The sequence below is a fragment of the Columba livia genome, chromosome 19, assembly GCF_036013475.1.
Source record: "Columba livia isolate bColLiv1 breed racing homer chromosome 19, bColLiv1.pat.W.v2, whole genome shotgun sequence".
Taxonomy (NCBI): domain Eukaryota; kingdom Metazoa; phylum Chordata; class Aves; order Columbiformes; family Columbidae; genus Columba; species Columba livia.
In genome coordinates, this window is record NC_088620.1 from 5,055,084 (window position 1) to 5,082,071 (window position 26,988).

Consider the following 26,988-nt stretch of genomic DNA (forward strand, 5'->3'; position numbering starts at 1 on the left):
TCAGACAACAGCTTTTTGCTGAATTAATCTGACCTTTTCAGAATACATGTGTAATAACAATCAGAGGACTGCAGCCGAGGCATAGAGAGCTCAAGTCCAACTAATACAGTACGCAAGGGCAAACCATAATGCATCTTGAGCAAACGTGCTAAAGTACATCTAAGAATATTTCTCCAATGCTTTGCATGCTATACTATCTCTGGTGCATTTGAGATGCAATCTGTGTCATTCCAAAACAGTAAATGGAAGTCTTCTATTCCCACTCCTGCCCCAAGAATGGAGGCACACATGTAGGTCTAGACCTCAAAAAGCAAGTCCGGGAGTAACTCTGAGGAGTATTGGCCCTATAATCTCTATAGCACTCTGCTTAAAAGCATTCCTACTCCAGAAAGAAGAGGTCAAGGAAACAGATACAGCAACTCTCTGTCACGCTTGAGAAGGCAGCACAGACCAGTTAATCTTCAATATTCGGAAACACATTAGACATTTGGCACAAAAGCTCCCCAGCAGGGCCAGAAAATATCCAAAGTACAGGATAAGTAATATATCTCCAACATGTAACTGCAACACCACCCCTGGATCGCTATCTAGGGTGCCTGCAAGTGGTGCACTGGAACATAAACCTATTTCATTTCTCAACTTGCATTTCTCAGCTCTGCAGTGCTATCCATGGAGGCCTCAACACAGTTCCCTAAGCTTTATCTCCAGGTTTAAGATGTCCGTGTACTGCCTAGAGCGCATTTACCCCGTGCCACCCCCTCCTCCTTGCTGGGTCACTGTGGGGCTGTTTCAGCGTGGGTCTGCATGAAGCCATTGCCTTCAGCATGGCAGGACCAGGCTCTTTGTTCACAGCATTTTCACGGCACTGAAGCAGGAAGACACTGAACACAGGGAATGTCACCCAGGAGCTACACTCTGCAATGTATTTCCCGTAATTCTGCTGCAAACTATGACACGCTGCAGTGCTTCAGGGAAATAGCCAAGCGTTCGTGATCAGACTGCACTGAGTTTCACGTCTCATCACACACGCAGAGGCACAAGCAGAACAAGAACTGCAGTGGTGTTTCCAGCCCTCCATTCCTCCCTCAAACAACAGAGGACATGATACACAAGAGTGGGTTATGAGACTTCAGAGGTCCAGTGACCAGGAACTTTGAGTTTCAAACAAAAATGAGAGAGTTCAGTACAACATTCTCCCTCCCTTCCTTTTCTCATAGAATCATTTTGGTTGGAATTGACCCTCTAGACCATACAGTCCAACTATTAACCTAACACTGTCACCTAACCACGTTCTTAAGAACGTCTTCTAAGCGTCTTATAAAGACTTCTCATGATGCCTGTAAACAAGGTAGTTGTAGTTGAGCAGCTTTCTAGCCCCAAAAATTCTAGCTCAGCTTGCAAGGCTGATTTCCTTAAATCTGCAAGCAAGACATTTGTAACAGAGATCTGGAAATGGACAGAGCACACTGCCAGCTGAAAGAACAGCGACAGTCCAGAGAGCTGCAGCAAGGCACTTCCTTAAGTCTGAAGGTGGTAACTTTAAAAGGGGAAGAAAAAAGCTCCTAAAAATAGGATGTTTACACCCACTGCTGTGCAAGATAAGAAGCCCATGTAGGTCAGATATTTTGCTTTAAAGACCACCTTTGAGGGGGGGAAAGCAAACAACCAGGGAGCTCAAACTCTGCTGTAGCCCTGTGCCGTGCCTACTGTTCACTAGCAACCCACAGCATCTGTGCATCTAAAGGGCTCCCTGGATAATTATGGCTTTAGACCCATTCTTCTAGCTTTCCCACTTTAGAAAGTCATCTTAAAAAAGAATGACATTTAAATGGCTATTAGCTAGTGACTCCATTGCTACCTATAACAAGCCTTTTTCCTAAATGTACATTTCTAACACAAAAGCCTGTGGCAATGGTGACTGTAACACACTAAAAGCCCAGTCAGACCAGCCTTCTGCTTCATTTCTAGTCTAGTCACACTGCAGTCATGGCTGCACTTGACCCAAGGGATTGCTGTCTAATAAACAGGTTGTGAAGTAGCTGGAAGAGGACGAGACAGAGTCAGGAAACACCACCGTGATACTGAGCTGTGAAGTCCTGGAGTCGTTTTAGGAGACAAAAGGAAACAAAAAAAATAACCTTGCCAGCAAGGAGGTCACCGGACGACTCAGCACCACAAAAAACAGTTATTGAATTTATAGTATAAAATTCCCCAAGACACCCTACAAGTTAATGAAATCTGTGTGAGGGAAAGCAGCCTTTGTGGTAATACCAGACGATAAATCCCAGCAAGGAACAGGCAGTCCAGCTAGAACCGTCTGAGCAAGATTCAGTCACTAACCACAGGACAGGCAGCGCAGCAGTTAAACTGCATGAGAGGATCCAACAGGTTTTACCACTTCAGGAGAAAACTATTTTCAACTGTGAAAAAAAAACAAAACACCACAACTAATCACAAAAAACAACATGCACAATCACACTGGTGATTTTAGAGTCCACACTGGTCCTATTTTTCTCATGAGCAAGCTAAGAAACTGAGCAGCACCTCTGCAGGACTGGGTCTCCAAGGGAAGCCTACAGAGTTAAGAACATGTGGTTCTAGTCAAGACTATTAATAGATAAGCCTACCAAATGATTTAATGATTTTACCTTGTTACAGTACAACCAAATCACTCTTGCTTTTCTCAATCAGGCACATTAGCAGCATGACATCATTAGGTAATGTTCTGCTTCTGGCATCGCATTGCCATTCACGTGCTCCCCATGGGTTCCTATCAACAGCCTCTATGTAAACACTTTGCCCACGTTGTATCTCACAAGCGAGTCCCAGCACTGTGCCTGTGCTGGCAACAATTTGGTGCCTATGTTTTGCCTGAATTTTTCTTTTCCTTAGCTTCTTTATCAGTGCAGCATAACGCAGTTGCTAAGTCCCTCTCAACACACAATTGTACAGGTCCTGCAAGTTCAATAAAGTGTGGTAATAGCAGTAGGTGGCCCATGAGCAACATGAATGACAACAAGCACCATTACCCGTGCAGAATAAAACAAAACAGAAGACTAAGCATAGCCCTCAGGGGCCATTGTGCGTATCACTGACTAGCTATCAAGACACAACCAGCTCTTCTCAGATCACCATTTTCTTTTAACTCCATTATACATCACAACACATCCTTCAGAACTGCTTGGTTTTCCTTTGATTTGGATTCCACCCATCACAACGAACACTGGGCACGTGCACAGTCAGACTCTCTGCTCAACATCTTGATGTTGGTTGGTCACCTTACTCTTACTCTCCTTCACCCAGTATGTTCTGAAGCTAAGCAAACTCCATAGCACCATCTTGTGATAAGAACCAACAAGTGCAAAGTAGACACGGGGTGATCACCTGAGACGTCACAGATGCAGAGGGTTTGTTTCTCAGTTATGAGTAGAAGCTGCCAAGTACTCACATTCAGAATATTCACAGGCTCCATGGCCAGCCAACAATTCTCTCCTTGCCACAGGAAAACTGACCTGCACTCGCAGCCACACGTGGTGGCTTCAGCTAAGAATCAGGTCTTACGTATGTTCAAAAGAAGGAGACTGCTTCAAGTAATGTCTAAATTTCAGCAGACTTTGTAAAAGCATAAACACTTCAGAACATATGCTCAATGGACAAGGTAAAACAAATTAATTAGTGAATGTCACTGAACCTACATGAACAAACCAATGAGAAATCCACCAATAACATTCATGTTCCATTATCAAGACTAACCTCTTTTACATTGGTTTCTATTAGAAATTAATATTTTTCCCCTTTAGGTTTGGAGTGGGGTGTGTGTGTGTGTGTGTATGGTGGTTGGCTGGTTTTTGGAACAACTTTGAATCTCAAGAAAAAAGCTGAGCTTACCTTAATTATTGTTTCAGTTTAACAGATGGCAAGAAAAGACCTAATCTGCAGTCTGTGCAGAGCCGAGTTCGGTGCCCAGCCTCACACTTCACCTACCAGCCTACAGACCATCTGAGATGTGTCTCAGGGGAAGCCAGGAAAAGGCTGGGAGAAATAACCAGACCTAGAAGACTGTCTCCAGAAAGAAGAGACAAGAGTTAAGGGATAAGACTGGGATGAAAGGATGTCGGCAACAAAGGACTTTCTACAAATAAAGCTTTCAAGAAGAGTCTGCCATCAAATGACAGAACACTTCCGAGGAAGCCAGTGCTGTGCTCCCTGGCTTGGATCTGCAGCCAACTGAGGAACTAATTCAGAAGAAGCGAGCGGATAAGGCAGGAATAGCACATGCTACAGAAACCGCATCTGGGCTGGATTTCCATCCATCACCTCATTTTCACTCCTATGTTAAACACGACACAGCTTTACACAAGCAGACCTTTAAGCCGCTGTACAAACACGGACAAGTGAAGACCTGTGTTACACCAAATACCAATACCAATGTTTTGTTTTATAATGAGGTTTGCTTCCCTCTGTTCTAGCAGGAACAGATTTCTGTTGAAATTGAAATAAGAGGGTCTATTTTGACCAGCAATTCTGGAATTCATTTCTAGTTCTGCTTCTGAACACTTGAGTCTGAGAAAATAAGGCAAATCTGTCAAGATGATTTGCTCCATGTGACGTCTGGCTGGAGCACCGAGCTGTGCAAGTACCAGAGAATAAGTCCCACGCAGGAGTCCTGAGAGCAAAGCAACACATGAAAAAGGTAATTTCCCAAAAGTTATTCCCACTAAGCTACTGAGAGAGAGCAGCAGTGTGACAATACCATAGTGCAGATTTAAAGTTCTGGTTTTTATATTTTAATTCAGTACCATGTGTTTGAAATTCTGACATTATCTTATGGCATGCAGCATAAAACAATAAAATTACAGATTACTTGCCTTTCCCATCTGTTGCTGAAGCCTCCTGTAAATGTCTTATTGACCTGAAAAATAAAAATAAGACAAGTAGATTAGCTATAATTTTTGCACTCTCTTTTCACTGCAGCCCTCTAGAACTCTAACAAGTTTTTTAGCTCTTTATGGCTGTGCTATGCTCGTAATTAACTGTGCTTAGTGTGCTTGGCACTGCATATATTTCACCCCGATCTCCCTGGCTCAGGCAGTTACTTCAAGTATCTGTATCTCCTTGTGATTAAGAAAGCCGATTGCTAAAGCCTACTTCAGCCTACAGAAAGCTTTGTGGGAGGAGGGAGCAGAGTGCGAAACTGGAGCATTTTCCAGAATAATGTTTTCCACTTGTACAATTAAGCTGAGCTACTATTCAGAGTACTGCCAAGCATTTGGCATCTTACTGCTCTTTTAAGCTCTTTTCATTTAAGTAGTTGATTACAGCTTACATGACTACATAGGCAAGTTATGTAAGAGAAAATACCCTGCAGGAATGTAAATTCAAGGGCCAAGCCTTAGTCACCTCGCTCCCATGAGTCATCCCACCAGCTGCAGTGACACCATCCAGATGAAAAAGGGGCAGGATTTTATGCCCTGGGCTTCACTGCCCGTGGTACATGACAATGTAGGAGATTCCAGCACTAAGTAGTAAGAGCTGTAACTGTAAAAGTCACCTTTATCACAGGAAACCAGTCTCTTTAAAGTTAATATTCCTGCAGTTTTATTTGCTGCACCCAAACACCCCTAAACCTCTGAAGAGCTGCAGTGTTTTGACAGGGTTAGGGAAAGGGACAAGTGGGTAATGCACGTTTCTTGGAAGGCATTTCCCAGCCTTGGCAGAAGGCCACTAAGACACAGAGAACAAGTGGGGAGGTAAGGACATCTAGAAGCCACCCTCACCAGCCACGCTGAAGATCACTCCCATCTACTGAGCAACACATACGTGTGTCTTTACACACACATATATACATATGCATTAAGAAACAGTTCTCTGAAACATGAGAGTTACACATTCTAGAGCCATGACATGTTTAGTAGACAGACATTCACTCTGTTTCAGGAAAAAAAATACTGGGGATGCTGGAGAAAAATAAGAATATTCTGTGTTTACTAACCATGGAGCCAGAAGCTCCTTCCTATCACACTTTAAATCCAGCTGTTTATCCAATTAAGACCAAAATGAATTTAGAAGGCAAATGTTCTGACTAACTGGCACAAAGCAACGAGAGTGTTTATCTGAATTATCTGTGTTTTGGTTGAGATTTATATAACCAACATTATTCCTTGCCAAGTAGAGTGGAAGGAAGGGCAGGGAAATGCTCCCTGTGGGATTATTTCTTCTAAACAGTCAAAAAAAACAGCTACTCTGCTTGAAGGCAGCGCTGATCTTAGACAGCACTGCTGGTTTAGAAGTTAGGAGCCTCATTTCCAACCTCAGCCAGTAAAGCAAAACCCCATTTCTCAATGTAACAATCAGCACTTCTGCTAAATGTCAAGTTTCGAAATCACCTACAGCCTGCATTGTGCTGGCCACATGTAAATCAACACCCACTTCACCTTATGCCCACATTAATACCCCCAAAACAAGTATCTTCCACAACACAGGACTGAAATGTTAGGACTGACATTGTTTAAAAAAGGTAACAAAAGACTTGACCCCCAAAGGAGTGACATTTCCTTGCTCTGGCAGTACCTTTAGCTCTAACCAACACTCAATACCCCTCAGTTCAGAAACAGCTCGAGCCACCAGGGCTCAGAAACCACCCAACACACAGTGACTCACCATACCACTGGAAATAGAATGGCTCCACAACACAGCAAGTCTACCAGGAAGAGGATTTCTTTCCACAGGCCATACTCAGTTGTCCCCTCTTCTGTTGACTCTATAATAATGTACGCCACATTCGCCAGTACCTACAGAACAAAACATGCTTCATGGTTTCAGCAGCTTTCCAAGGAGACACTAGATGGGGGCTGCCAATTCAGCAAAAGCTGCCCCACAGCTGCAGAAAGAGCCCATTCAGTAACACCAATAATTCTTCTGCAGCTCTGTGTCAAGAAAGTCACATGTTCTGAAGCATCTTCACAGGATTTACAGAAATAAACCTGATTGGAACATATTTCTGCTGACATTCAGAAAGTACTTCCTTTTGTTACATACTGTGCAAAACCTACTATAACAGTAGATATAAAAAGAGCAAAGTCTATTCATTAAATACAGAAGCAGGACTGTATGTATGCACATAGAGCAAACAGTTTAAACACATCATTCTAAATAAAGTAAATCATTCAAGCTGGTCATTGACTAGGTTTTGTACTCCATACCTGAGCTGTATAAGAGCCTCAAACACTAATGATATACTTCTGGTTTTGCAGCTGGGTAAGGGATTTAATCTGGAAAGGCAGAAAAGCTGTTCTATCTACAACAAACAGAAATGCTGCCCTCCTGTTTACATCAGTTCCCCGAGTAGTAAACAAGCACTGGTAACTTTGAACACACTGGGAAAGTTTTCCTCAGACCCAACAGACCTGGAAGTCTCAGTTTTCTCCTTTTTTTGTTATTAAGTCTATTCAGCAAGCATTTCAGAAGCAACAACTTGCGCTTAATTTCACTGCTTTGTAGTTTAGTGCTATTTTGCCATCCAAGTTTTGCCACAGCATGAATATAGCTACCTTACAGCTAGTGGATCAAATAGTGTCAGCAAATGAACAACTATCTCATACTCAATATATAGGGAGAAAAAAAATGGGGAAAATTAAAGAAGTAACTTCTGGCCCAGGAAATTCCAGCTCAACTTCAATTGTAACCAATATGCTTATACAAGCCATAGCTATGCAGTATTTCACAAAGGATTCACAGCCTTTTACAGTTTCCACAGGCAGCTCTCCCACAAGATCACGAGTACTGATGCTGCTCGGTCCTCACCTGAAGTGGGATGACAATCATGAAAATTTTTTTGTCTTTATCTGACAGGATGTGTTTAATGAAAGCCCAGCCTGTGCCAATAAGGGCAATAGTGATGAACAGAAGAGCACCTTTCAGTCTGAAAGAGAAACAGACACAGCAGTGAGAGGCTTTATTTTATCACACTTCCTCCTCTGCCCAGTTCTCTCGTACAGTAGTAACGCCACAAACCCAAACATGCCTTGCTATTCATAATTTTGGCAAGTGCTTATCCTGCCACAGTGAAGCAGATGTACTTGCTTACAACTGTGTATCACATAGTAATATTACACTTCATTCACAACTGTCAACACGTGCAATCTTTTCCTGGGGGAGTCATCCATTTGCCATTGTGAACAAGAGAAAACACTGGCAGCTGTACCCTCTTACCATTCACACCAAGAGCAAATTAGATACTTGAATATTAGTATGAACAAAGAAAAGAAAAGCGTTTCTCCTCCTTTGACTCCTTCACCCACATAAGTACCAATTCTCTGCAGCTGCCCTCTCTAAGTAGAGCTTTCCCCTTCACACTGGGCTGATTGTTGTCTTGTCATTCAGACCGTAGTATCAAAGAATCAGCAATTTTCCAGTTTGCTTAGGAGGGAAGGGGGCAGCCCCACACAGGATTCGGTTTCATTGTTTGGATCTATCACATCAATCTTCTGACATACGTACAGGTGAGTGATGTAATAAACGACAGCCCAGCCTTCAATAGGAAATCCCTGAGAGGAGATGTAGTGATAGTCAATCTGGAAGCAGAAAATACAGTACGTTACTTCACAAGCTGCTCAGCAGCATCCCACCCATGTCTATAAAACAGGTCTGCTTGGCACACGACAGCAAGTTTCATTTTCCAACCAGTGCGTACAAACTCAGCTCTGTTACATCTTTGAAAATACGCCCAAAGTGTTCTAGTTTTGTTTAGAAACAACGAGGTCATTTCTTTTTCCTGTATTTCCTAAGTGTTAGTGCATATATTTAACACAACCTATAACTGTCCCACACAGTCTACCTTGACTTGAGTAAGGCATTTGACACAGTCTCCCACAGCATCCTCACAGCTGAACTAAGGGAGTGCGGTCTGGATGAGCAGGTAGTGAGGTGGACTGCGAACTGGCTGAAGGGAAGACGCCAGAGAGTCGTGGTCAATGGGGCAGAGTCCAGTTGGAGGCCTGTATCTAGTGCAGTGCCTCAGGGGGCAGTACTGGGGCCTATACTATTCAATATATTCACCAATGATTTGGACAAGGAAAGAGAGTGACTATCAGCAAGTTTGCTGATGACACGAATACACGAGGCCAGCCTCAGATGGACAAAACATTAGAATTCACGGAACTCATTCAATCCTCACATATGGTTTATCACTTCAGGCCATGATTTCAATTGTACTGAAAGTCAGAATCTGCTGATGAAGACTGAATCACACTCAAACAGCTGCAATTCAGTTCCTGTGCTTCAATACAAAAGGCATTTCTTTCTCCCTCCCATTCTCCCCCACCCCAAAGCAGATTTCTCTAACAACCCGCCCTGGATTCCGTGTTTCTACTTCCTAACAAAAACTTAGGGCAGACACATTATACATACCGCATGGAAGACTAAGGACAGAGATTTTGTGAAAGGGAGAGCTGCCATTAGCCAGTGAATCTTAAAGACATCATTACTGGGAAGACAAAAAAAAAGCATCAATTAAAAACCAGCAGTAAAAACTTCATAATTTCTTAACCTCCAACTTGATAACTGTAGAACAGTCTGAAACAACGATACTGATAGATATAGCTGTTTTCAACTACAAAGTGTATGTATTAGGCATACAACGTTGGGCCAGATTTGGAGTTTTAAGTGACTAAATCTGACTGTGAATTGGGCATTATAAAAGGAGGAATGAAAAATAAAAATCAAGCAAGAAGTCCATACTTCTTGCTGACCCCAAACGAGCCTGCTCACCTGCGTTTACGAAGTATGTGGATCCACGCGGTCCCAGACAGGAAAAAGAAGATAGCCATGGAAATGTAAAGTTTTGGCAGAGGGATCTCACCCGCTGAGAGGTAGCTTTCAGGGTTCTTCTCCGTAATTTCTATCTAAATATTACAGGTATGTTATGTGTACAGCTGAAAAAACGTTTTGTTAAAGCACTGACTTACAGTTCACAATCAAATTTCCTCAGTTTAAAAGTTGCTTTTCTGAAGTGGTGACTGCTATGAGACTCCTAAAGAAAAAACTAAAAGCAGCTCTTCATCCTCAACAATCAACATTTGCAAGATTACGCCCACAATAATAATTTCCTTGAAAAGCAGAAAAGGACAGAAGTTGCTTCCAGTGCTTCAGAAAGGCAAAATAATTTTTCCAAAGAATAGCTGTTCTATATATCAAACTTCAGAGTTTGCCCATGTTTGATCCAGAAACAGCATCTAGAACCTTGCATAAACAAGCAGGTTTTTTGCATAGTCCCAATTTTAGGTGTGGAGAGTGTCACACACAGCTGAAATGCGATTTTTTGAGCACAGCAAAACACGAACAGCTGTTTTAGCTCCCATCTTATTACAGCACATAGTCACAACTGTGTAGACTAAACCCAGCCCACACACAGATTTCAGATTTTCAGACATTTCTTCAAAACTAGTATTTTATTTCTCCTGAATGTCATTGCTTCCTTCAGAAATGCCACTACAGAGATGAAACATGCAACTCTGAATCACTTCCCACCCCATATATACACTCGTACACTGCATGCTTGGCATACAAGAATGGAAAGCTACACGTTTCAGTCTAAGTGAATGAGTGAGTTGTATTTTACAAGCTATACTCACATCAAGACTAAATAGCTGCTGATCATTAGCCGGTCCATTATCAGCAACACATTTATGGAAATACAGGCTGTAGAGACCTTCTTGGTTATCAGAGCTGATGTTAAAAAAGAACTGAAAAGAAGGAATAGGAAAGTCAGCATTCTTTTCATTCACAACAGGGTTGCCCTGGTAAGAAGCCATCTCCAGTGAGGCATGAAAATAGTCACTTAGGGTCAGCTGGTTCCTTTCAGCAAGTACACTGTTCTGAGGATACCAGCGTATCTGTGAGTTTTAACAGAATTCCAGATGCAAAAATCATTGCACCCATCTATGATAATGCACTCTGGTAATCTGAGACCTTTAGGTATCAGTGTTTAACTTAGTTTGCCACAGAGAAAAGATAATAAGAACTGTCATATATTTAACACAGCAAAGGGTAACATTTTGATCATGCTTGCCCTAAAGCCTAAGTAGCTATTCTGTTCCTCCCCCAATTATAAAAATTGGGATAGCTATGGAAATGAGATTTGTGTGACATAACAGAATTTAAAATGTGTTTGTCAGAAGTGAACCAGTGTGCTGAAACAAAGCATTCATCTGGCTTCACAGAGAATATCTTCCCCTTAAGTGAGTCAGTCAGGTTACAGCTATTCGTTAGAATTCCACATGCACTAGTTGCATCACTGTAAACTTCAATATGCTGAGGTTCACATACTAAGATACTTTAGAAGAACTGCATCATACCAAAGACAGCTTAAAATAACTCCTACACCTTATGAAGTAAGAGATTTTCGGCACTTAATGAGTGTGTACTCAAAAACTTACTGAGCAATCAGAGGCATCTATACCAGAGACATGGGGATTACAGCAGGGAGCAGCAGACCTTTCATAAAATAGTACAGCAAAGGAACTGCCTGCACACATTAAGACCAGACACGGACAGACACCCTACCTGAAATGAAAATGTTCCTTTGTCATTGTGAATAGGATGTTCTTGCTCTATTATGTTCTGGGAAAAGAAAAGATACTTTTAGATTTTTTTTAAAACAGATAGCTACCACATTTGGCTACATCATCCAGACAATCAAAACAGCATTCTGCATATTCACAGTGGAAGCTGAGAGCAACAGAAACTAATACTCTCCACTTCCTGTCCATGCTTATATTGGAATATTCCCCCAGGTTCTTTCTGAAAGAGAACAGCAGATAGTTTCTTACCTGTGAGGATGTTGTACTTGGTTTGGACTTTGCACCTACAGATAAAAGTATTAATTGTACATTTAGAGTGTTTGCACTTACACATCCCCATAGAGTACCACCTTTTGCACACTACCAATCCCCTCCTCCAATCTTCCTACACTTGTCTGCGTGGCAGTTTCCTAGATAATCATTAACAGAGATTCTTTCCCAGTCCCTCCTTGCTCTCCCAGGACTCTTGTTACAAGTAACATTCATTCCAAACGCATCCTCAAATGCCAGGACAGGCTTATCTGCTATTACGCACAGACAACGCGCCAAACACACACAGATGTGAGCTGCTAAGTCAGTATCTTTCTAACTTGGGAAACTAAAATTGACAGGAGACTTCTAGAGAGCAGCATGTCAAGCTCACACTTTCACTCCACTCCTATAAGAAGCTTTTCAAACAAAGTCATCGCATTCTACCAGGAAGCAAAAGTTCAAAACGGATGCTTTGCTTTCAGCTCCTGCACCTCAGTGCAGTGTCAATGTGGATGCTACGCTTCTGAACGCAGGAAAACGCAAAACTAGGGCTGTCAGATCAACTATCTTCAGTGCCATACAGCTTCAGTTCTTGACTTGTTGGAACAACTACGCAAAATTCTCAACAACAGCAAAGCTTGTGAACGTGACTGCCCAAGACAGACTCAGACTGCTAAGCAGTCTGATCTGAAGTCTAAACTCTTCCACGAAGGGATCACATGAACTGTAGCCTATGAGCTAATCCCATCAGAGCTGAGATTACAAAATGGTTTTGTCTGCTGGACTGGAAGCCAGACAAAGATCTGGGCCTCCATGAAAGATTACTGGGATATTTACTTCTCCATCCCCATCGCTTCTAAATGACAGACTAGATTTCAACTCTTTAGATACATACATACAAACATACAAATGCTGGTTGGAAGGGACTGGTGAAGGTATTTCATCCAACTTCCAACAAGGAACTAGCAGTGAGAGCACATATAGGTCAGGTTTAGCAGGCTTACCTTCTCTGTCTATATTTTGGTTGGTCTTTGCAGGAGTTTTACCAGAATCGCTGCTCTGTTCAGAAGTTTTTAGTGGCTTGGTATTTAAGGCAGTAACATTTTCCTCAGACACAAACGAAATTTTAGGTAAAGAATCAGCTTCTGCAGAGAACCGTACTTTCACACTAAATAAGCAAAGAGAAAAAAGCAAATTAACATTAATAAAGAGGCTGTCATAGCCTACATATACCAAATAAAATCAACTTGTCTTGACTTTTTTTTAACCATAGAGAACAGGCAAGCACCAGTTCTTAACTTACAGCAGCCCTGCACTGAACTGATCACTGTGGGGCAGTTTATATGTCCACATCAAATACAAGAACAGCTGAAGAAAAATAAGTTTATTCCGTTTTGGTAACCAGGGTCTCATTAGACACGTTTCCACATAGTTTTTCTTGCAAAAAAAAGCAATACAGTGTTGAAGGTACTTCCATAAACTAGATAATTCAAAACAATAGAAGAGCAAATTCAGTGCAAGAGCTGAAAAAGTGACCCAAGACCTCATGCTTTCAGCACAATTAAGGGATGATTCTTTGCCCAATGACCCCATATCTCTCCAACACACAGCAGGAATTCTTGGACCATTCTATACTGCAGGGTTTTTCTTTCTTTCACTCTCACCTTCCCTCAACTCTCATATAACCTATTCAAAATAAATTACATGCACAGCAGTTTTCCAAGCCCTTACAGAAATTTCACAAGTGATATGTTAGCTTCAACTACAGGAGTAACTTTAAAACATAGCGTACACTATTTACTCACACTGCAGTTGTGAGGTCCAGACGTAAGATTACAACCGAAACATCTTTCTCTGGTTCCTTATTCAAGATACAATAATCCACTTCTTCATCCTGGTAAGGTAAGCAAAACATCTTTGAAGTGTGCTCCTGTTTGTAAGAAATGGGACACGTCGCCCTCGCCAGGTAGAAGTTACTATTCTTAGTCCAGCAAGTTGTAAAACTGAATTATCCTTAACAAGCTGCCCATGTCTAAAGGCCAGCCTCCCCCCGCTTTAATTTTGCATTTCTTCCCACCATTCCTGGATTGAAGCAGGCTGTGGGGTGCCCCCGGCTTAGAAAAGGAAGTTCACATCTCTTACACTTACCAGGTAAGTGGAGAATCCATCATTCCTTGTTCGATCCAAACTGAACCCCACCTACGAGACAATTAAAAAGAATGTCAAATTAAACCAGGTTCCCCCAGTATCAAAAGCCAAACCACCGCAATAGTCATACTGCTCTCTAAATAAATTATGTTTAAGGCAGAATCCAGGTATTCTCATTAGCTAATTAAACAGAAAAAAGATTCAAATATAATAAACTTGCTGCTTCATCCACATCCACCTAGAATAAAATATATACTGATTCAAGGCCAAACTAACGTGGAGTACCTTCTGAACACAGGTTTTCTAAGCAGTCCTCTGGTTAGAATTTAACCCTGTCACTGGGCTCAAGGTCACTTACTGATACGCTTTCCTTGCCATCAGGGCCCACGGGTGGCTTCAATGAAAGGTTGCTGACATTGACTTTCATGAAACCATCCTTGAAGAAGCCAAAAGTATTCAGGTGCACCTTCTGTCTCACATCATCCTGTAAGAAAGGAAAGTTTATAAATCACATACACAGTCATCTGCAGCAGCAAAGAAGCAGAGGGACAGAGACTGACACTGAAATATTCATGCAAAACATGTACCTGATCATACAAAGAGCAATTTTTCAGGATACCTCCAGATATAACCAACTATTTCACTGGAATTGACCAACTCTCCCAATAACCTGAACAGCAAGAACTTTAAGTAAATGTGTCTTTGCTAATTACCTGGCTATACTACTGAGGAATATGCAAGAAAAGAGTCTGGAAGAAACTGAATATCTGGCATCACTGATTAAACAAAATATTGCTACCAAAAATAGACAGTAGACAAATGAAGACAACTCTTGTTTGAACACTAGCTGCTGTCATTGCAACAGAATGAAGAAGTAACTGCCCATAGTGATCTTGTCTACTGAGAGCTGCGTTTGGCCAAGTGTTTAACAGGTAGCACAGCGTATTGTCATCCCATCAGAGCTTCTGTGTTAGGCTGGGTCCCTGCTTGGATAAACACACACTGGGAAATTATGGGTATTGTATACATGAGAAAATGTCTTACGTAGTCCCATTCCTTCAAATTGTTTTTTGCAAGGCCTTGTGTCTTATAAGTAGGATAAACACCAAACACTGGCTATGTGAGTTCAAACAGCATCACTTGGGTTAGTTTCTCTAACAGGAAAATTCCAACACCCTCCTCAACTCCCAGCCTTGGTTGCAGAACAATTTACTTCCTCAGTCTGGCAAGGAAACTATAGAAATCCATCCCTTTCCACGCCTTGCTCAGCTGATGAAGGTTCAAGTACAGTAACCACTTTTTAAAAATACTGAGGTCACGAAGAACCTCACATGAAAAGTAGTAAACATTACACACAGCTGCCACATCAGATGAGGAAAGGTCACATCCCTGTTACTTTGCATTCATAAATCAATAAATAGGTATGCAGTTGGACTCTAAATGCAACTGGATCATTAACTGGAAGAAAAGCAGAAACAGAGCAACAAAAAAAATAAAAAGCAAGTTTAAAGTGTGATTTAAAGCACTTTTACAAGTTGTCATGAAGAGAAAATATAGTTTCTTCCTCCTGTTTCTTTTAGGAAAAGGTAACCAGATCACAGAATACTCTAAGCAGAGAAGTCAGCTGCTAAAGGCAACCAAACTGTTCCAGACAGTACTGGAGTACTGGAACACTGAGCTAAGAATTGTACAAGTACACTAAGTTCTCCTCCTTCCTTTACTCCCAGTATCAATTTTGACAGCTCCGCATAAAACATTCCTGACGCATAAATATCACTCACTGTAAGAGCAGGACGTTAATCCTGACTCAGTTAACCTGTAATCCAGCTGGAATGAGATCGTCCTAATAGAATCAAGTTAACCTGGCAAATAACCAGCTGGTTGCCTTAATGCTCAGAAGAGGAAAAAACAGCTAGTGACACACGGCTCCCAGCAGATGCTTTGTTCAGGGTATTACAGCTGGGCTGTGTTCGGGTTCTAGGTCACTTAACATGCTTGAGCAAGAGCCCATCTGGTTCATTTAACGCTGCTTTCAGAGTAGTTTCCCAGTCAGAACAGAAGATTAATACCAGCTCTTTGCAGAACGCATCATGTGTGTTTTAACCACATCTGGACAGATGACCACTAGTCTGGGTGACTGGGTAGAGGGGAATATGGGGGGGACACAGTGTCATCCAGCCACAAGGTGTTTTGCACCTTAAACAGGACCAGAGATGGCTGCTTGATTCAGAGGACTTGCAAAAGCTATTTCGTTCAATTTATTTACTCTGCCAGTTCACTAATACACTCCCCACCAACAAGAGATAATTAATATTTAACACTTTCCTCCCTGATTTTATCTCAGCTTTGAGTGCTTAGAGTTTACAGATTTAGATCACAAATCCTTCAGCTTTCCATGATCCCACAGAGTCACCAGTCGCCACCAAGCAACAGCGCGACCGCCGAGAGCATCTGCTGCTTCACACATCGTCAGCTTAAAGCTATTGGCTTCTGAATAATTGTCTCACCTTTCACAGGAGGTTTAACAGGTTGGAAGAATCAAACTTTTATTTATAAAACCACTAGCAACTTCAGAAATATTAATTTGTAAGTTTACAACAAAGGGGTGAACCCTTAAGCATCTGAGCTGTTAGCATACACATTATTTCCATTTACGTAGGATGCATGTAAGGTTAAGCCAGCCCCATTGAGAAAGGAGGATCCAGGACTCATCACTAACAGGTTCCAGTCACACCTATACAGTAAGTCCTCAGCTCGCTTCCATAAAAGTCTTCCCCGCTTCTTGCGCTCCTTTAGGATAAAAATTGACCCTGGAACATTAGAGTAAGTTTGCAGGAAAGTGTTATCCAAGATGCTGTAGTCAAGAACGGGCAGAAAAATATTATTTAACATTTTGCCCAAAATCTAATTGCGATCACACTATCAGTACAATGGAAGTTTTAGGAGAGAGCACCTGCTCTTGCATAGAAGGAATTTTATGTATGTGAGATTAATAGCAAGACTTATAATTTGTGTAAGATTAAATGAATTATAGCAAAAGTTATTTTCAACTTGAGCAATTGAAGCCTAAGACCTACAAACATTAGAAGGCCACAAGTATTTATAAATGAACAGCACAAAACGTCAATCTTGACCATATCATAGGGGAAATACTTCCCCTATGGTCTTACTTCCCTTTGGAAGTCAGTTAATTGGAAAGATAACTCACTGTAATCAGAAACTAACACCACAGCTGCTACACAGTGTTGTCAGTTGGATGGTTCAGCTATTCCCCGACATTAATCCTAACTACGTGTCTGACAAACGCCTCGTTCAGACCAACCTCCTCATTCTCAGAGACAGTGTGCCATGGCATTATGCAAGACATAAGGCTTCAATATTATAGCATTCAACTGTTAAGACAAAAGAGGTCTTATTTTTGGTCAAGAGAAGCATTCCAACTACAAGCTACTTCTGGAAACTTCTGAAAATTGTTTCCATCGGTTTTCTGTAACGATTCAAATAATTTTTTCCAGCTCGGAAGAAATAAAACATTTCATATCCTTTTATAAAGATAAAAAAGTTATTTTCAGAACAGGAAACCACTCAAACTGTGGCTTGCTTTTCTGACAACAAAAAAAGCTTCACCGTAGCACGCTAATTACAAAGGTACAAGAATGAGGCTATTCTAACTTAAGCAATAACATCTTGTTTGATGAAACCCAACACCAAACGCTCACACAAAGCTGCGGCCTTTAGCTTGGCACCGCGTCAAAGCACACGGACAAACAAGGAGCCCACGGCAAGATCGTTGGAAGGGAGATTTCCCTGTGAAAGGGTACAGTTGTTGGAGCCCAATATTGACATAAATGCTGTAATGCAGCAGATTAAGTAGAAAGGGAGAGACTGTGCGCCTGCAATAAAGCTCGTGTTTATACAGGAGGGGGACGAAGACATTAATACGCTTCTACTTTCCACAGTGCTTGGTTGCAACTCACACAAAATACCTATAAACCAAAATCATACCCCACTCTGACAGCACAAATCAGCAAACACAGCTTAGTAATTGATCCAGGTGTGTTTAAGAAACACCCAAACAGGAGCCAGAAGCTGTAATGTTTGCTGCTGAAAACATTTGCTTGAGACCAGTTTGAAAGTTTTCTATGTAAAAGTATCACCCCGGGAGAAATTCTTCCAGCGCTCCACTGTTGGTCACAAACTCCTCAAAACAATAATGTAACCAGCACAAACCTCCTAATTTGTTGCTTCAGAGAAAAGTTTACTTATTCTGAAACAAAACAATAGCCATGTGGTTGCGTATTAAATAACTACAGTGTGCAAAATTCTCTATGAATAAGTCATGAATGTCCCTCTGGCATTCACTGTCTCCCAAAGGCTCCTGCAAAGTCCTGGCAACTTGTCCCTAAACTGATGCAAGAACACAGTAATGCTGGTCCCGATCATATACCGCTTTATTAACTCCTTCCAATGTTTCCATTAGCGAAAAGCTGCAAGTGGTTAATAACAAGAACAAAATTAATTACCTCATCCTGAAGATTTACAGAGTGTTTAATGAACTACACAGAAGCCCTTAAAAAGCACCACCCCAAAAGCACAGTTCCTGTGCCCTATAACCACTGTGCAGCTTTTCATTTAAAACACAACAGCCAGCAGCACCGTGGAGCTGCAGATCTCCACCACGATGTGCACCGCTTCCCATCAACAATCTCAAATAAATGGGGTTTTTTTCACATACAGGCACAGGACAACACAACACACTTTCAAACCACAACCAGAAGCCAATTAAAACAGAGAGCTGTGAGCATCAATATTGTTTTCTACCTCCACTGGTCACTCGACTAGTACAAAGAAACTACCTCTGGAAGGCTAATAAAAGCCATACAGAGTCAAGTGACTCATGATCAGGACAAGAAGACCTCTCCAGAACGCAGGTTAAAAGGAAAAAACACCACCAAATCCACTTCAGAACCGCCCCCCCCCAATCCCACATTCAGCCCTCCCTCATCGCACAGAGCTTTGTGCATCGCTCTTAACAGGACGTGAAGCATTTGCACATTCAAACCACTGCAGTTCTGGGGCCCTTTCACACACTTTCCCCACGACTAAGAAACAAATGGAAAAATGCAGGGATAGGGCTAAAGGGACACAGGGTGAACACGGCAAAAGAAGAACACCAGGAGGCCCAGGGAGGCAGAAACCCAGAAAGCTGGGAAGAGGGAGAAACACCGGGGGAAGCAGGACACGAAACCAGAGACGCGGGGACCCCGGCCCGGGTGAGCTGACCAGGCCCCGGCCACCTCACCGCTCCCTCAACCGCCCCACAGGGAGCACAGCGCGGCCGGGGTCGAACCCATAAGGACGGGGGCGGCGCAGACCTTACTTTGAGAGTGAGATGATGGACGCGGGCACCGGCCGGGCCCGCCCAGAGCAGCCCCAGTCCCAGCAGGACCGCGGCCCGAGCCAGCACAGCCCCAGCGCCGCGGGCCGCCATGTTTATTCCAGCATCAGCATCCTCTTCCCGCGGCACTTCCGGAGTCAAGGGGCGGTGGGACCACGTGACCGCGGCGGGGTGGGACCGGGCCGTTCGGCTGTCACAGCCGCTCGTCTGTTGTCACCGCGGTTTGTCACCCGGCGCTAGGGTGTTGTGGCTTCTCAGCCCTTTTCTCTCCCTCTAGGGCCCTTCTGGGTTCTGCCGCGCTGTCTCCGGGTTGGCCCGCGCCCCTCAGTGGGGCTACGGCGGGTGGCTGGGCCCTGGGGCAGCTTCCTTCTCGCTGGGGACACCAGTGTAGGGGAAAGGGACCTGGGGGTCCTGGGGACAGCAGGGTGACCATGAGCCAGCACTGGGCCCTTGTGGCCAGGAAGGCCAATGGTACCTGGGGTGGGTTAGAAGGGGGTGGTCAGTAGGTCAGAGAGGTTCTCCTGCCCCTCTGCTCTGCCCTGGGGAGACCACACCTGGAATATTGTGTCCAGTTGTGTCCCCTCAGTTCCAGCAGGACAGGGAACTGCTGGAGAGAGTCCAGCGCAGGGCAAAGATGCTGAAGGGAGTGGAGCATCTCCCGTGTGAGGAAAGGCTGAGGGAGCTGGGGCTCTGGAGCTGGACAAGAGGAGACTGAGGGGTGACCTCATTAATGTTTACAGATATCTAAAGGGTGAGTGTCAGGAGGATGGAGCCAGGCTCTTCTCGGTGACAACCAATGGTAGGACAAGGGGTAATGGGTACAAACTGGAACACAGAAGGTTCCATTTAAATTTGAGAAGAAACTTGTTCCTGGTGAGGGTGGCAGAGCCTGGCCCAGGCTGCCCAGGGGGGTTGTGGAGTCTCCTTCTGTGCAGACATTCCAACCCGCCTGGACACCTTCCTGTGTAACCTCACCTGGGTGTTCCTGCTCCATGGGGGGATTGCACTGGATGAGCTTTCCAGGTCCCTTCAACCCCTGACATTCTGGGATTCTGTAACCCCCGGAGCCTTCCCAACAACATCCCACGTGGAGGCACTCAGGAAGGCCCTGGTTTGGGGTGAGGAGCCACGGAGCTGCTTTATTTTATCAAGATTATGTGGAATGCCCCATCTTTGTACAGAGGTGATTCAGATGTTATTGTATGTTATCTCTTAACAGCTTGTCTTCCTCCTTTTTCTTTTATACTCTTAGGTAATAAAATAAACACATAATCTCACCATCAGCCAAAGAAACCTGGACTGGCACCAGCAAGATATCTGGAAGAATAAAGAAAACAAGCTTGTGATTTCCTAGCAGGATCCTTTCCCTGGGCAGTTCCTGGAAGGTGCCGCTAGATGTCCTGTCAGCATCGCTGCAACAGGCTGAACCCTCAGGCCAAACCATAAATGAGGAGCCAGGGACAGAGCGTGTGGGAGGAGACCAGAGGTGAGACTGGTCAGGGCTGTTAAGGTTTATCAGGTCTTAATCAGGCCATAATTAGGCCACTCTGAGCCCTGATAAGGCATTTAAAGAGACCCAAGGTTCCCTGCTGTGTATGCAGTGTTGGAACAGCAGAAAGGAAACAGCTGTGATGATGATGATGGCCTCAGGGAAAGGTGTGTCCTCTTCCTTTCCCTGTGCTGTTTTGGTCCCACTGTATGAGAGGTTACAAGCAACATCTCTGTTCCTTGTTTTGGGTATGGGTGATTTGTGTAGAATTATAAAACTAAAAGGGAAGCAGCTGCAAGGGTCATAACTCCAGGGGGGAAAGGTGGGTCCTTTTCCTCTTATGTCCTGGAAGCTAGAAAGGCTCATACGTGTTTTGGAAGTTGTGAGTTTTCTTGCTTTGTGTAAGTAAACAAACCCGGAGAAAAAGATCTAGATTGAACTGTAGTTCGGGGATTTGTCTTCCTTAAATACTTTCTGAATCACTTAACAGCTAATCTGGCTGCTTTCAAGTGGGACTGGGGTTTCCTAAACAAAGTCCTGGTGTTCTGGAAATGGAATTACTTCCACTTGGGTACTTAATCTGCCTCTGGGAGTGCTCTGCATCATAACAGGAGAGATAAACACAGAATTTACAGGAAAATGACCACAACTACATAACAGGTCTGTGTGGTTTTGTTTTTAGTTCAACTGAGTGAAAACTCCCACCAGCTTCTGTATTGCTCAGATTTAGATTGTGTGAATTCTGTAGTGAAGTGATAGGTAATGTAATTTCTAAGTGTCATTTGGAATTATTCTTTTGAGGCTGGGACCTACTGTGCTTTCCAGCATTCTACTTCAGCATAAATGGCTCTTAATGCTCCTATCATTGCTAATTACATTAGTAATTAGCGACCAACGAAGCTGCAGGCCCTGCTGTTTTGGGCACTGTACAACTGAAAGTAATAAAGTAAGTGGCAGTGCCTGTTGTGGCAAGTTTCAAGGTAAATAATAAAGACAAAGAGAGGAAAAAGTGCCCTTCCAGAAATATCAGGAATTATTTTTATTTAATGTTTATTTTGAACCTCTGTCCACACAAACTTTAATAACTTTTCATAGGTTTTGGCACGGTTGGTTTTAATGCACTGTCATAATACAAAACTTGCCTTTCTGGTCTTTATCTTTCTGGAACTGGTTGAGCATTTCTATCTCTCAGAGCAGACAGGTTTCCCTGCCTGTGCTGGTGTAACAGGTTTGCCTTGTTCCCCTCCCAGCTCTTTGTGCAAAAGGAAATTCCACAGCAAATTTACCTCAGATGATACTACTTTGGTCTCTGTACATTCTTTTTACTCAAACATTTATGGATTTAGCTCTCAAAAAGTCATGATGCAAGCGCCTTGTCTGTTTTTGCAATGTGTTGTGGATGGACATGTATCTCGGGACAGTGGCTTTGCTGCCCCTTCCATGACAATCTGTGGAAGCACAAACCCTTGAAACATTGTGGTTGTGCTTTAGGCAGCATGGCAGGCTCAGATATTTAAATATGTTGGCAGCAGTGGGGAGAAGTATTCTGTAAAATGAGCTCAACAGTGTGTCTCTTCATTGTTATGAAGCCAGTCCTTAAAAGTAGTAAGTTTTAATGATAAACAAGTGTTGCCTGTTCCCTGCCTCCCTTCAGTCAGCTGTGTGAGGAGCTGCATTCTACTCTTACCTTCAAATCCATTGCACTAGGATAAAAATAAATATAACTCAGTTATTAACATAACACACTTGTCTTCATTGTTCTGAATGTTGGAATTGCTTAAGTTTTTTTTTCTTGTCTTTTCTTGTGTAGGGTAATGAAGTCAAGTGTCAATGAAAGAAGTGCATTAATCTAAAGGAGATAATGCTTATAGGAGCTGGTCATTTTTTATCTCTGACATCAAAAGGATCCACACCCTCTATAAGCAGATACCTTTCTCCTCCGGTGAATAATACGCTTCCCTTTTATTTTCCACCACGTAAATCTTTCATGAATAGATGTAGCAATAAATATAAGCTCTTTTTACGTTTCTTGTAGCTGAAAAACAGAAATGTAAAATCAGATTAGGTGACAGAGATCCAATAAATGCTGTTACAGAGGGATTCAAGCACAAAATAAATCTTATTTCTCTGCCGAGGAGATGGGCCATTTTCTGCAAGGCCTGCATGATTACTATAATAACCCACATTTATGCAAAGGCAGATAATTTAGTTATTTTTCTGCTTGCTCGTTGAGTGTGTTGGTGACTTAATGTTCCCAGATTTAGGTTGGTTGTGGGGGGGTGGGGGTGTGTGTGTATATATATATATATATGAGTAGCTGAGTTTGAAGAAGTCAGCCCCTGCAATCGTTAGAAGGGTGTGGGCTTCCTTCTTCACTAGGGTGGTTGCCCCCTTCTTAAGTGGCCAGAATGGGCACACCTGTTTAAAAAGCAGCTCCACCTGGCTCGGGGAGCGAGCGCTGACAACCGGGGACAAGACACCTGAGCGCGGGCGGGGCCGGGATCACCGACCGCCGCAGCCGCCCTGCGGCCGGGGGGCGCTCCCTTCACCCAGCCGGCTGCTGCCACCGGCCTGTGAGTTCACAACGGGGCGGGCTGAGAGCGGCTGAACCGAGCGGCACCGGAGACACGCTGGTGCGGACGCTGCCGTCGCCTGCATTGCCCGCGGAGTCCGGTGTCCCGCTGAGCGGCGACCGCGCATGCGTGGTACCAGCCTCACACCGCCCCCCCCGCCGCGAGTCGCGCCTGCGCAGTGCCGCCCAGGAGCTGTCAAGCGCCCCCCCCGCCCGCTCCGCCACCGCCTCCCCGCGCGGCGCCGCTCGGGCCATTTTGCGGCGCGATGAGGCGGGAGCGGCGGTGAAGCAGCAGCGCCCGGCCCCGTCCTGTTCCTCTCCGTATTCCCTCGCCTCGCCCTGCCGGGGCCCGGCCCTCCGTGAGCGGAGAGCTGAAGGGGAAGAGGAGCCTCAGCCAAAGAACAGAGAGACCCCAAACGTCCCCCACCCGCCCCTCAGCGCCGGCCCTCGGCGGCGCGGCGGAGCCATGAGTTGGGGCACGGAGCTGTGGGTGAGTGACTGAGGAGGGAACAGGGGAGGGAGCGGGGCCGCCGTTGCGGCCGTTACCGCGGAGCGCCGCGCCCGCCCCGTGTCATAACGGTCCGTGCGGAGGGGCCGGGGCCGGTGCGGGGCGGGAGACCGGGCGGGGCGGCCGGGACTTGGCTGTGAGGGCACCGCGGGGGGTCTGCCCGGGGGCCGCTCTCTCCGGGAGGTCACCCCTTTCTAGAAACTTTTCCGTGTAGCCTCCGCAGGGAAATCCCAGAGAAGACTTGTTAGTTTTCTATAATTATTATTAATTGATTTATTTTTTTTAACAAAAAGCTCCACAGTACAAAAAGCGCCCGCGGTTGTGGAGCGGAGCGGGTTTGTGTGGCTCCGGTAAGAGGCTGCTCCGAGCTGGATTTATATCCAAGGGGGTCCAATTTCAGGAGAGGGAGCTGCAGGGGAGAAAAGCCAGATGATAAAATGTCCCTTAGTTGCTGTTGAAGGCTTTTCTCTCCACGCTTGTTTCGAAGAATGGAGGTTTTTAGTTAGAGTTTTCTGTGTGTAAATATGTACGTTTTACTGGTGGGGTCGATTTCGGTGTATAAAGCTCCTTGATTGTTTTTTAAATGAACATGGAAAGTATAAACGCATTTGGTTTAACGCTGAAACGTAACTGGAAAATATCGAAGTGCTAAAAGGAACGAAAAGTGGGTGATAGCGATTTGAAATGGTCCCTTGCTAATCGGAGAAAATAGGGTAGGCAGATAAAACAAGCCTTGAAAGGCAAAATATACATATTCACTCACAAAGAGGACGTGATGCAGCCATGTTTGGCAGCGTGATGGTGGAGCATGGAGCAGAACCTGCTCCTGAGGGTTGGGAGACTGGACAGGACGCTGTGCGAGTTCAGTGGTGGGACATGAGGAATCTGGAGACAAATCTGTGCTTGGGAGGGGGTGGAAGAGGGAAACGGAAATGGTGTTTTGAATGGAGAAGTCAAGAGATGAGTGGCAGAGGGTCATCTGGATTGCAGAGCACTGCAGGGTTTCGCTCCTGGACTCGGCTCTTTGTGGCTAGTAACCAGCACAAGCTAAGATGTAAACGTATCGAAGCTTTTAAACTCTCTCTGTATAGAAATGATTGTTTTAAATGTGCCAGTCGCTGCATTTACTGGGTGCGTTTACTGCTCTGTTCTGGTAGACGGTTAAGCAAGCATCCCATTTTGCTGTGACATTGTAGTCACATTATAGCTGGATCTGGTTAGAACTAGACAGTAAATTAGGAAGCAGATGCTTACTGAGAGGTTACATGGTATGTTTGTATATTCCCAATATACAAGAGGTGATACATACTGATGAAATATTCTAGTGGTGTTCTATTGATTCATCAGTATATAAACAGCTCTGCTGCATAGGTGTGTATATGGGAAAATCTGCAGTTGCTTCTTTTTTTGCCTCTTTGATGCATTGGGGGGACATGAAGTAGTTTGGGTGGAATTAAGCAAGAGACAGTGGAACAGATTTGAGACAGGAAAATAATTTCTGAATTCTCAAAATGGACTTAGTTATCACATTCTTAAATGCGTGCAAGGGATACTGAGATGTTTCTGCACAAGAAAAGTAGCAGTAGTGTTTATCAATAGTTGTTTCTGGTTTATGTAATCTATGCCTGTGTGTATGCAGTCATATTTGTCTTCTGTAACAGCTACAAACTGCTTTTATAGCTTTATTTATAAGAAAAGTTGTTGAAATTATTGTCTTGAGCAGCATCAAAGTGCTGTTTTTTCATGTCTCCAGTGTAGTACTTGGAGATGTGTAGCACGTTACTGATGAAAAGGTTTGCACCAACAGAATAAATAATTCTAGATATAAAATTGGCAGAAGTTGCTTTATTTTAAACTGGGCAGAGCTTTGAAAACACCTCGATTTCCAGTGCTCTGGGTATTTAGGCCAAAATGCTGATTTATCTCCCCATGTTCTCCCTTTCACTGGGAAAGGAAACCACACAAACAACCTCCTTTTGTTGACCATGACATGCTTGTTTTTTAAACAAAATTAAGCTTCTGTTTACCTTAGAATTTAGTATTTATTTTCAGTAGTCAGGGAATGGGTGTTTAGGAGCAGGTGTTGTAAGCACCAAATGCCTGTTTGACAATGTGACCGGTCTGTGGTTCGATGGACTGGAAGTTGATGTGGTTACAAGAGTTTCCAACCGTAGTTCAGAAATTTGAAGTTAGCTGGAAAGATGAGCGCTGTGGATCAGGCTTGACCTGCACCCTGGGTCTCCGATGTGCTGATCTACCGGACTGGATGCGTGTTTGTGATTCGCCCCTTTAAACATAGCAAAGCAATAAAATAGAGCTTGCTCTCTAGAGTGTGTCTAATGTTAATGTGCATGGATTTATGTAGAATTTCTGTTAATTTCTGGGGGAAAATAAAAACTGGTTGCAGAAAGCCTCATACTTCAGAAGCAATAAAATCCCTTCGGCAACATGTTAAGCTATTCCCTAGACAGACTTCTAGCCTGTGATGTGAGTGTATTTTTTGCCTTTGCCTGGCAACTGTTTTTGCAATGTTCCTGTTGATACTTCACTTGAATCTAGACTTAGGAGTTCGCAGGATTTGCCCTGTGAGTGTAAGTGGACCCATAACCTGCAGAATTATTAGAGGTACTAATGCAGCATTTACATCCCATATGAGGCCAAAGGCTGGGATAATGAGATCATCTGGGGCCTCCAAGCAATCCAGTGTTACAGAGCAAAACCTGAAGGTCTCGCAGAACCATCTGTGAGTTTCCTGTGAGTAAGCACGTTGTACAGGGCAGCAGTGGCTGCTCTGTGCACTTTGTCCGTCTACCCGACCCCTGCTTAAGTCTTTCTGCCCGTTAGACGTGACACATACAGGAGCTGGAGGAAGAAGCAGTGGGTGAAGGACAAAGTACAGATACAGGACCAAACCATTTTGGCTTTCACCCCAGTTCAAGAATAGCATTAAGGGCTAACAGGTAGGACAATATAGTAGATATTTATTTAATGTTTGATTCTTGAAATTGGCGATGTTTTCTAAATACTTAACTCATGTAGGTG

General features: G+C 43.8%; 2 protein-coding genes across 9 annotated transcripts in view; one reads left to right on the top strand and one right to left on the bottom strand.

Annotated features, from left to right (window-relative positions):
* GPR107 (G protein-coupled receptor 107) overlaps positions 1-19,522 on the bottom strand; it is a 36,552-nt gene extending 17,030 nt beyond the window's left edge. For both annotated transcript variants that reach the window (XM_021281376.2, XM_065035225.1), the window contains exons 1-14: positions 19,360-19,522; positions 14,338-14,463; positions 13,980-14,030; positions 13,637-13,725; positions 12,836-12,999; positions 11,829-11,863; positions 11,563-11,619; positions 10,632-10,742; positions 9,769-9,902; positions 9,409-9,484; positions 8,500-8,573; positions 7,804-7,921; positions 6,661-6,791; positions 4,869-4,912 (exon numbers count right to left, since the gene is read on the bottom strand). In XM_021281376.2, coding sequence (XP_021137051.2) covers positions 4,869-4,912; positions 6,661-6,791; positions 7,804-7,921; positions 8,500-8,573; positions 9,409-9,484; positions 9,769-9,902; positions 10,632-10,742; positions 11,563-11,619; positions 11,829-11,863; positions 12,836-12,999; positions 13,637-13,725; positions 13,980-14,030; positions 14,338-14,463; positions 19,360-19,470 — 1,321 coding nt within the window. In that variant the 5' untranslated portion in view covers positions 19,471-19,522. The remainder of the gene's footprint in view (positions 1-4,868; positions 4,913-6,660; positions 6,792-7,803; positions 7,922-8,499; positions 8,574-9,408; positions 9,485-9,768; positions 9,903-10,631; positions 10,743-11,562; positions 11,620-11,828; positions 11,864-12,835; positions 13,000-13,636; positions 13,726-13,979; positions 14,031-14,337; positions 14,464-19,359) is intronic.
* A 3,808-nt stretch (positions 19,523-23,330) lies between these two features.
* Positions 23,331-26,988, top strand: part of FNBP1 (formin binding protein 1) — an 82,850-nt gene continuing 79,192 nt past the window's right edge. For 3 of the 7 annotated variants that reach the window (XM_065035218.1, XM_065035219.1, XM_065035222.1), the window contains exon 1: positions 23,640-23,928. In XM_065035218.1, coding sequence (XP_064891290.1) covers positions 23,905-23,928 — 24 coding nt within the window. In that variant the 5' untranslated portion in view covers positions 23,640-23,904. Of the gene's footprint in view, positions 23,929-26,988 lie in introns of all 7 variants that reach the window. The other 4 variants (XM_065035216.1, XM_065035214.1, XM_065035206.1 and 1 more) reach the window with 3 other exon arrangements.